General features: G+C 46.7%; 1 protein-coding gene across 1 annotated transcript; it reads left to right on the top strand.

Annotated features, from left to right (window-relative positions):
* Positions 1 to 1,236: 1,236 nt before the first annotated feature.
* On the top strand, positions 1,237 to 8,952 carry LOC146236798 (glycine receptor subunit beta-like). Its single transcript, XM_084687881.1, has 10 exons — positions 1,237 to 2,904; positions 3,446 to 3,552; positions 4,189 to 4,256; positions 4,414 to 4,640; positions 4,791 to 4,873; positions 5,669 to 5,806; positions 6,419 to 6,571; positions 7,127 to 7,275; positions 7,407 to 7,565; positions 7,823 to 8,952. The coding sequence occupies exons 1-10, from the start codon at positions 2,657 to 2,659 to the stop codon at positions 8,126 to 8,128; spliced, it is 1,638 nt and encodes a 545-aa protein (XP_084544007.1). The 5' UTR covers positions 1,237 to 2,656; the 3' UTR covers positions 8,129 to 8,952.
* Positions 8,953 to 9,825: the final 873 nt, after the last annotated feature.

Genomic DNA, 9,825 nt, shown 5'->3' with positions numbered 1-9,825 from the left:
TCTCTTCCATTGTTTACCTGCAATGTCTTTACTCTGGATCTGTTGTGGTTATACTGTGCAGTCTAGTTGTATGTCTAAAACTGTAGTTGCACCACTCACTTTTCATAGTTTATAGATTTTCTACCGTTTTGAAGCTTCTGAATGACGTTCCTCATTACTTTGGATCTTCAGTCTGGGACAAGACTGCTGACATCAGCCATGTTTGTGCGCCCTCGTGTGGTTGATAGTGTTATTGTTATAACTAATACGTGTACGAATTGTTTTGAGACTGAGAGCAATGATGTCAAATAAGAACTGGTGATACAGAAGTCTAGTGTGATTTAAGCTCCTACCAAACAACCAATAGTGTCCAAGCTTGTGTCCCTCTGACTTTAACAAGGTGGGAATGTGAAAATCTTTGTACATACAATTGAGCAACGAAAGTTTTGCAAGCATATAATGGTAGTTCTGCACAGTATCTATGGGCCTCCTCCTTTGTAAAAGCGGATGGTCAGCGGTTCACTACGAGCACTGTATGGTAGGTAATTGTGCCAGCATGAGCGCCTCCATGCCGTCGACGTTGTCCATGGTCCTGCTTCACGCAGGACACGCTGCTGGAGAGTTCTGCGCTCACAAGCCGAGATCGGTCATTTTATGGACCACAATCTACGCTTTAGCAGTAACAAGAAGCCTTCAACGGACGATGTGTCCTATGTACTCCACTGTCGATATGGACGTTAATTGGAGGCTGGAGCGCAGTGGGCCATGTTGAATTTGCATCATGTAGCCTACCGCGCGGACTGCCGCATGAACAGCGCGCTGTGACGAGAAGCAGCTATCATACATAATAACTGGATACCGTTAGCTCGCGAGCAGGAGGAACCTGTTATGGAGAAACTGGAGATAGTGTGTTGGAATGTTACCCACAAACACCGCGTGTCCTCAGATTGGTTTAAAACTAGGCCTATAGTTTTACAGGATTAGGATTTTTGATTGTCAAAGGATTATATCACAGCTCCCCCCCATCTCCCCCTCCCTGTTCATTTTACCCCAGGCTGTCTCTCTCCCTCCAACAACATTCTCAACCTCCTGTCTCCGTCTCTCTTTCCAATTCAACTCAACCCTCTCTATCCCTTCCTCGCTCTAACTCAACCAATCAATCCCCGCCCGCCCGTGCCCCCATCACCTTTCTGGAACATGTGTGCCTGACATGGTTTACACTCGGACTTGGCTGACTTGACCAGATTCAAAAATCAATACTGATGCGCACCTATGAGGAAACGAGTGGTTGACTATACCAGCGTTGTCCGTCTCCTCCCGTTTTCCAGTGCGACACACAGCATAGGCTGTGTCAAACCTTCCGAAAACGCTCTGTCCGCCTGTTGGAGTGTGTGTTTGTCTGAGGTTGTGTGTGTGTGTGTGTGTGTGTGAGAGTGATAGACACACAGAGAGACAGCAGGGCACAGAGAATCACAGTAACCTTCAAGGCACCCCCGGCGAAGAGATGAAGGGATATTAAAGTGTTGGATGGGGGAGGCTGCGCGTGCCACACTGACTTTTGTACCGTGCTCGCGCTTCGACGCGATGCTGACGGTAGTTTTCCCAAGACTGCGCATGTAAAAGAGCAGGTGCACACGCGCGCGCGCGCGCACACATGCACACATTCTCCCTCTCGCTCTGCTCTCGCTCATATTATTCCCCCTCCTCTCCGCGCACGCATGCGGGCGGGCGCTGAGGAGAACTTCAGGACAGGACACGCGAGGAGACTGGCGTAAGGGGAGCGTGACAGTGCTGTAATGTGTATTTACCGGATCTTCTGAAATATTTCATCCCGCGCAGGAGGGTAAGACCAGCATATTTCCTTCCATTTTGCATTTTAGTGTTGGAAGCAGCCGTGTCCTGCAGCTCAATGCAGGCGCTGTGTGATTGCGTATTCTGAGAATTTCAAGTGATCAACAGAGTTATTGGAGTTGATCCTGTAGCCTTATTGCCTTCGTAGTTGGATACTGTTGATGGTAGCTATGGCCCTACGCCATTCAGTTAATGCGTTTCCCTGCATAGCCGCAGTATTGTCATCTCCCCCCTCCTCTCTCCCCCTCCCACGACGGGACGGCCTCTCTCGTGGGTTAGTGACACCCCAGTTGATTAACGAGCTCGTGCGGCGGGCACGAAGTTGCGTGCGGTTCGCCGTTCCCGCCGACACTGGATAGGATGTAGAGGTGCAGGCTCCCGCGAGGAGAAGTAGGGAAGGCGACCGAGGGGGACTGCACGTGTCAGCAGGAAAGTGAGGAGAACCGTGGATGAGTTATCCACCGGAGGGGTTGGTTAACCTACATACCGGGACAGCTTTCTGACCGCTGCCGTGCGGTCTGCTTTGTCATGGTAATGACCACTCTGCAACAGTCTTGTTAGACACTCTGTAGCCTGTCCACAGCCCACAGAATTCCTACTATGCATATTGATACTCACATGAACTGGGAAGGGTTCTAAACAACAGGGTTGTAACGAAGGCAAGTTGCATCAAGATAATATAAAAAATGATTCAAATAACTGTAACTGTGTGTGTGTGTGTGTGTGTGTGTGTGTGTGTGTGTGTGTCTGTCTGTCTGTGTGCACGTGTGCATGTTTACTTGTGTCTGTTTGTGTCGGTTTCTTTTATGCATGTGTGTGTACATGTATGTGTCTTTGTATGTGTGTAAATGTGTGTGCTCGCGTGCATGTGTGTGTGATTGTGTGCATATGCATGAGAGTGTGCATGCCTGTGTGTGTGTGTGTGTGCATGCCTGTGTGTGTGTGTGTGTGTGTCCAGGAAGAGAGCATGGCTCAGACGGGGTGGCGGCTCTTGCTGCTGCTGCTGCTCTGGTTTGACTTGACAGGAGCCAAGGGGGTCAAGGGCAAGAAAGGCCAGAAAGTCATCTGTCCCTCGTAAGTGACATTGCTAAACTACATCGAATTAAACTTTGCACTATACTAACATCAGCTAGTTGAACTACACGCCACACTAACATCAGCTAAACTATCGCTCTACACTAACATCAGGTAATTAAACTACACTCCACACTAACATCAGCTAGTTAAACTATCGCTTCACACTAACATCATGGGGGGGGTCAGATGGCTCAGCGGTTAGGGAGTCGAGCTGTAAATCAGAAGGTTGCCGGTACGATTCCCGGCTGTGCCAAATGACATTGTGTCCTTGGGCAAGGCACTTCACCCTACTTGCCTCTGGGAGAATGTCCCTGTACTTACTGTAAGTCTCTCTGGATAAGAGTGTCTGCCAAATGACTAATAGTAAATGTAAACATCAAGTAGTTAAACTGCTCTCCACTAAGATCATCAACTAGAAAACCTAGGTCCACACAAACGACTGTCTAATAAGCCAAGCTGTAAACTTAATACAACTATTAAACTCAAGCCCTGAATGGTATGGTCAAGGTCCCCATGGTAACATTGTGTTGTTGTACAGGCAATTGTCTGCAGAGGAACTGGCCCAGGTTCCTGCCAACTCCACCAGCAACATCCTGAACCGTCTGATGGTCAGCTATGACCCCCGCATCCGACCCAACTTCAAAGGTTGGTCACATTAATTATGGCTTGTACCCTGAAAGGGTATCTAACCTAATCCTGCAGCAGAGGGTGTATAGTTGAGTGAATTTATTTACATATCCACTTCCGAAGAAATACAATTCAGCGCGACGCTTTATGGATTTTTGTTGTTTGTCTAAAGTAGTATTTCTTTCCTGTGGCTGGCTGTGTGTGTTGGGGAGGGGGGGGGAGTAGAGGACAGGAGGAATGTTTGTGGTTGATTAGATGTCTGAGAGGGCTGGAAGCCATGACCATATGCTGTTCAGTGGAGAACGAGTCAAGCGGAATGTCACATGACCTGATCTCAGAAGCTTTTTAGATGTCTGATGGTCCAAAATGGACATAGAAACTTGACCACCATAATACCATAACCACTCACAACTACAACCCCTGGAGCCACTACAACTACAGCTCCTGATCCCACTAGAACTACAATCCCACGAGAGACTCAAATTACAAGCCCTGGAGCCACTAGTACTAGATACCCTAGATCTACAACTACTACCACAAACAATAATATGTGTCAATTTATGAGTATGTTTTATAGTAAGAATAACATATTATGTATTTGATCACAAATTATTATGAGTGTGTAATATTTGAATATGTATGTTTGCATTGTAGGCATACCAGTTGAAGACAAGGTGAACATTTTCATCAACAGTTTTGGTTCTATCCAGGAGACCACCATGGTGAGTCACTATCATGAACACTAACCTCCACCATCACTAAAATCTGCATTAAGAATCGTTAACTACAACATTATTGTTTTTTAACATTACCGGTATGTAGTCTTTTTGTCTACTGTGACCGGGACTGTGTCTACCTGGTTTTCATTGCTGTCTCCAGGACTACCGGGTGAATATTTTCCTCCGCCAGCGCTGGAACGACCCTCGACTCCGCCTCCCGACCGACTTCAAGAATGAGGCGTTGACGGTGGACCCCAAAATGTTCCAGTGTCTTTGGAAGCCCGATCTGTTCTTCGCCAACGAGAAGAATGCCAACTTCCACGACGTCACGCAAGACAACATACTGCTATTCATCTTCCGCAACGGAGACGTGCTGATCAGCATGAGGCAAGGGCTCGCACACACACACACAGTCTATCATCCTCCGCAATGGAGACATGCTGTTCAGCATAAGGCAGAGGCACACACTACCACACACACACCTCACACACTTTTCCTTTGCTTACGTAATGTGTTCGATGCTGTCTTGTGTTCCAGGCTGTCAGTCACGCTGTCCTGCCCCCTGGACCTCACCTTGTTCCCCATGGACACCCAGTTCTGCAAAATGCAGCTAGAGAGCTGTAAGATCCCTCGCCCACCTATACCCTAACTCACCCACACACTCAGTAACTCACTTATTAATTCACCAATGTACTCACTGACTCACTCACATACTTACTAACTCATCCACTAACCCACTAACTCACACAGCCACTCACTAACTCACACAGCCCCTCACTCAGTCACTCACTCACTCACTCACTCACTCACTCACTCACACAGCTCCTCACTAACTCATAGGGCCCCTCACTAACTCACACGGACCCTCACTAACTCACACAGCCCCTCACTAACTCACACGGACCCTCACTAACTCACACGGCCCCTCACTAACTCACACGGCCCCTCACTAACTCACACGCCCCCTCACTAATTCACACAGCCACTCACTGATTCACTCAGCCCCTCACTAACTCACACGGCCCCTCACTAACTCACACGGCCCCTCACTAACTCACAGGGCCCCTCACTAACTCACACAGCCCCTCACTATGTCACACGGCCCCTCACTAACTCACACGGCCCCTCACTAACTCACACAGCCACTCACTGATTCACTCAGCCCCTCACTAACTCACACGGCCCCTCACTAACTCACACGGCCCCTCACTAACTCACACAGCCCCTCACTAACTCACACGGCCCCTCACTAACTCACACGGCCCCTCACTAACTCACACAGCCACTCACTGATTCACTCATTAACTCATCCACCAACTCACTAATTACGTAATCCACCCACTCACAAACTTGATCTCTGACTCACCCTGCCCCCCTTCCCCTATCACTGACATGGTTGTATCTGTGTTTTCCAGTTGGTTACACCACCAGCGACCTGGTGTTCATGTGGCAGTCAGACCCAGTTCAGATGGATGAGATTGCTCTGCCGCAATTCGACATCAAACAGGAAGACATCGAATACGGCAACTGCACCAAATTCTACCCCGGCACAGGTTATACACAGTGGTGTATACAAGTTGATGTTGAGATGCAGAATGTGGTCATATTGAGGTTGTAGATGCACAATGTGGTTATATTGAGGTTGAGATGCAGAATGTGATCACAGCAAAAGTTGAGATTAGTTTCACTTACAGAATGTGGTTAAAGTGATGTTAGAATTCAGAATGTGGTCTATTGAGCCTGAGTCGCAAAAACTGTCTGTACTGAGGTTGGGATGCAGCAAGGGATGCAGAGAGGTTGAGGTGATGTCTAATGTATGAGTCAGTAAAATGGGGACAAGGGAATCTGTTTGCCACACATCTCTGAACCCAGCTCTCCGCTCTTATGTAACTCTTCTTTCATGTAGATCTGTTATGCAAGACCTTTGTATGGATGAATTCTTTCTAAGTGGATGAGCACTTGATGACTGAATATCGGTTGATGGGAAGATAGTGTATGCATGTGTGTCTGCACTATGTGTGTCTGACGTGTATGTGTGTGTGTGTGTGTGGAGATCTGATAACCTGTGTGTGTGTGTGAGCCATGTGTGTACCTGATATGTGTGTGACCCGTGTGTGTGTGTCTTCTCTGTGTGTGTGTGTGTGTGTGTGTGTGTGTGTGTACAGGCTACTACACTTGTGTGGAGGTGATCTTCATGCTGCGGAGGCAGGTGGGGTTCTACCTGATGGGTGTGTACGCACCCACGCTTCTCATTGTGGTCCTGTCATGGCTCTCCTTCTGGATCAACCCCGATGCCAGCGCTGCCAGGGTGCCCCTAGGTACGGCCATCACCCCCTGACCCTTCATACCGACCCCTGACCCCTGACCCCTCCCCAGATGGGTGTCAGATCTTCCATCTCTCCTTCCGTCACTGTCGCACGGATCCACCTCCTCACATCATTCCCCTCACATTCGTCTGTCCGTCCGTCCATCCGTCCGTCTTCCATTGATCCAGGTAAGTTTGCTGACATAATCACCCTGTGCTGTCTTTCTCTCGACTGTATTATTCCCTCCATCAGCAGTCTCTGTCTCTATCCCTCCTGTACCTCTGTATTCGCTCTCTCTCTATCTACTTCTTACTCCCCCACCTGTTTCTCTCTCTCTTTCTCTCTCTCTCCCCTTCTCTCCCCCCCCTCCATTGTCTCTTGTCCTCTTTCAACTCTCTTTCTCACCCTCTCTCTCCCCTCTCTCCTGTCTCTCGCAGCCTCACTCACCCCTCCTTCCTGTCTCTCACCCTTTCTCATCCCTCCCCCCCTGAATCTCTCATTCTGTCTACATCTTCTGCCCTATTGCTCTCTCACCCCCTCCACCCCTTCTTTCCGGTCTCTCCCCAGGGATCCTGTCAGTGCTATCTCTGTCCTCAGAGTCCATGTCTTTGGCCTCGGAGCTTCCAAAGGTCTCCTACGTTAAAGCCATAGACGTCTGGCTCATCACCTGCCTGCTTTTTGGCTTCTCCTCATTAGTGGAGTATGCTGTAGTGCAGGTCAGACACACACACACGTCCTCGCGCAAACACACACAGATAGATATCTTCACTCAAACATCACACACACACACAAACGTGGTGGTTTGAGTGTGTCTGAAAGTAAGTGTGTGTTTGTGTGTCTTTTTCAGGTGATGTTGAACAGTCCAAAACGCATTGAGGAGGAGAAGGCCAAGATGGCGACCAAGGAGAAAGCCCTGAGAGAGAAGGAGGGCAAAAAGACGCCCTCCAAGACCCCCAACACAGTCAACGGCACGGGAGGAACTCCCATCCATGTCAGCACTCTGCAGGCAAGTGTGACAGGTTCTAAGATGTGAAGGGGATAATTACTGAGCATAATTCAGCCTCCCCCCTCTTAGAGAAAGAGCTGGCTTCAAAACATCACTTTCAATAAGGGCAGGACAGAGTATATTTAATCACTGATCGCTTTCCCTGTCTCTCGGTGTCTGTCTGCCTGTCTCTACCCTCTCTTTTGGTGTGTGTTGTCTCCCTGTCTCTCCTTTTTGTGTGTGTATGCATGTGTGTGTGTGCGTGTGTGTGTGTCCAGGTCGTGGAGACCAGATGTAAGAAGGTGTGTACATCTAAGTCAGATCTGCGCTCCAGTGACTTCAGTATCGTAGGCTCTCTCCCCAGGGACTTTGAGCTGTCCAACTTCGACTGCTACGGCAAGCCCATCGAGGTCAGCGGCGCTCTCAAATCACAGGCCAAGAACAACAAGAAGCCAGCACCCCCCAAGCCTGTCATCCCTGCTGCAGCCAAACGCATCGACCTGTATGCACGCGCTCTGTTCCCCTTCACCTTTCTGTTCTTCAACGTAATATACTGGTTTGTGTACCTGTACTCTGGCCCCTAAGTGCAAAATCATTGAGACGGTGATACAAGCATGACATTTTCCATGTGGTTCACCTTTAGGCTACTTAATAGGAAATTCAAGTGAGCCAGAAAAAACTTGAATATGGCTGCCATTTTTCAAGATGGACACCGAATGATAGCTAGTGGAAGCAATTCTTAACATATAATAAAAGGAAAACCATTTAAAAACTGCTCAATTCAATTCCTACATAGGGTCAATTCCTATCTTTTGAAACATGGAGATTCTATTTTTGCACAATCCGTGTTTTGTAGGATGGAATAATTCATAATTTTTGGAAGGTTCTGAACATTTTATGTCTCAGTGGCCTAATAGAAAGCATTCTTTTGAAACAATTGATTTTGTATCGTTAAACATGAGTATACAGCTTTGATGTACCTCCTCAAAGTTGCTTCAGTATCTTCACCTTCATCTAACCAGACAGGGACATTTTTTGCAATCACACTGTATCCATCCTGTTCTGTACTATATTACATTGGTGGACATTTCTTCCCTTTCCTCCAGTTGACAAAGACAGCACTTGTTCAATCTATTTCCCCCTTGGACAAAGATTCTCAAATGTCAGCCATATTCAAGAAAAAAAAATTATATACAATTAAAGGTAGAAGGTTTAACCTTTTACCATCTTAATAGTACACACTTTCTTGTATGGTTATTTTTATATCAACTAACCCCTTGATGAGTTCCTGTGCGATATTTGGTGCTTGTATCACAAAGTGAATGACTCCGCCAAACTTTGTACTTAGCTGCCCCCCTTCCTGGGGGAAGGTGGAGTAGAGAAACTGGGGATGTTGAGAATGTGTGGGGTGAGGTGATGGTGGTGGGGAGGGGGCGGGGGGGTAATTGTGGCATGAGCTGTGATTAACATTAAGATGTATCTGTCCATGCCTAAATGCTTTGATATAAATATGCAATGATGCACAGCATACAGTATATGTTTGATATAACTCATGTTAATATACTTTGATATAAGTTTGATAAAATGCCATATACAGATGCTATTATATAAGTTTGATAAAATGCTAATCAATTATGCTCAAATATGTTTGATAAACTGCTAAAACATTGTGATGGTTTAAGTTTGATAAAATGCAAGCATAAAGATGTGATATAAGTTTGATACAACCCATTTTGGCCATAAGTTTAAAAGGCCATGAACAGATGCTATGATATAAGTTTGATAAAATGCTATTTCATCTTAAATCAAGAGAACATTATGCTGATAAAGAAACAATACTGTAAATTGTGATTCTAAGATATTATAAGATATTATGGTTTAATGAAGCAACATACCTGCTTCTATAAGATCTATTAAAATGTAATCAGATGTTATTGGACCTTTGTATGTCTGTGTGCGTACGTGTTGACTGTCCTACGATGCCATCTAGTGGACTAAAACATAACAGGTCTAAAGTCATCAGGTTAATCTCATCTCCCCAGAGAGAGATGAGAGGGAAGGAAGGAGAGATGCCTTACTTTGACCTGAAAGGAGAAAAGAGAGAGGAAGTAAAAGACAGGAACTAGTAGAAAGAAAAAAGAAAAAGATTCTGCAGTTCAGAGTGAGACAGGCTTATGGTTCAATTTTAGAGAGAGAGACGGGTTAAAGGTTCCAGTCTTGAGGTGGGACAGGATTACTATTTCATTTTAGAGAGTGAGACAGGCTTACAGTTCAAGCTTTG

This window comes from Hypomesus nipponensis, chromosome 22 (assembly GCF_054491055.1).
Source record: "Hypomesus nipponensis isolate SF chromosome 22, ASM5449105v1, whole genome shotgun sequence".
NCBI classification, from domain to species: domain Eukaryota; kingdom Metazoa; phylum Chordata; class Actinopteri; order Osmeriformes; family Osmeridae; genus Hypomesus; species Hypomesus nipponensis.
The sequence above is the reverse complement of the archived record's forward strand: the minus strand, read 5'-3'. Positions and strand labels throughout refer to the sequence as shown.

Bases quoted from the DNA above. Each gene is read 5' to 3' on its own strand.
- LOC146236798 (XM_084687881.1), top strand. From the start codon at position 2,657: ATGTGTCTTTGTATGTGTGTAAATGTGTGTGCTCGCGTGCATGTGTGT. The intron at 5,807-6,418 runs GTTATACACAGT...GTGTGTGTACAG, and splicing joins CAAATTCTACCCCGGCACAG to GCTACTACACTTGTGTGGAG. The intron at 6,572-7,126 runs GTACGGCCATCA...GTCTCTCCCCAG, and splicing joins CGCTGCCAGGGTGCCCCTAG to GGATCCTGTCAGTGCTATCT.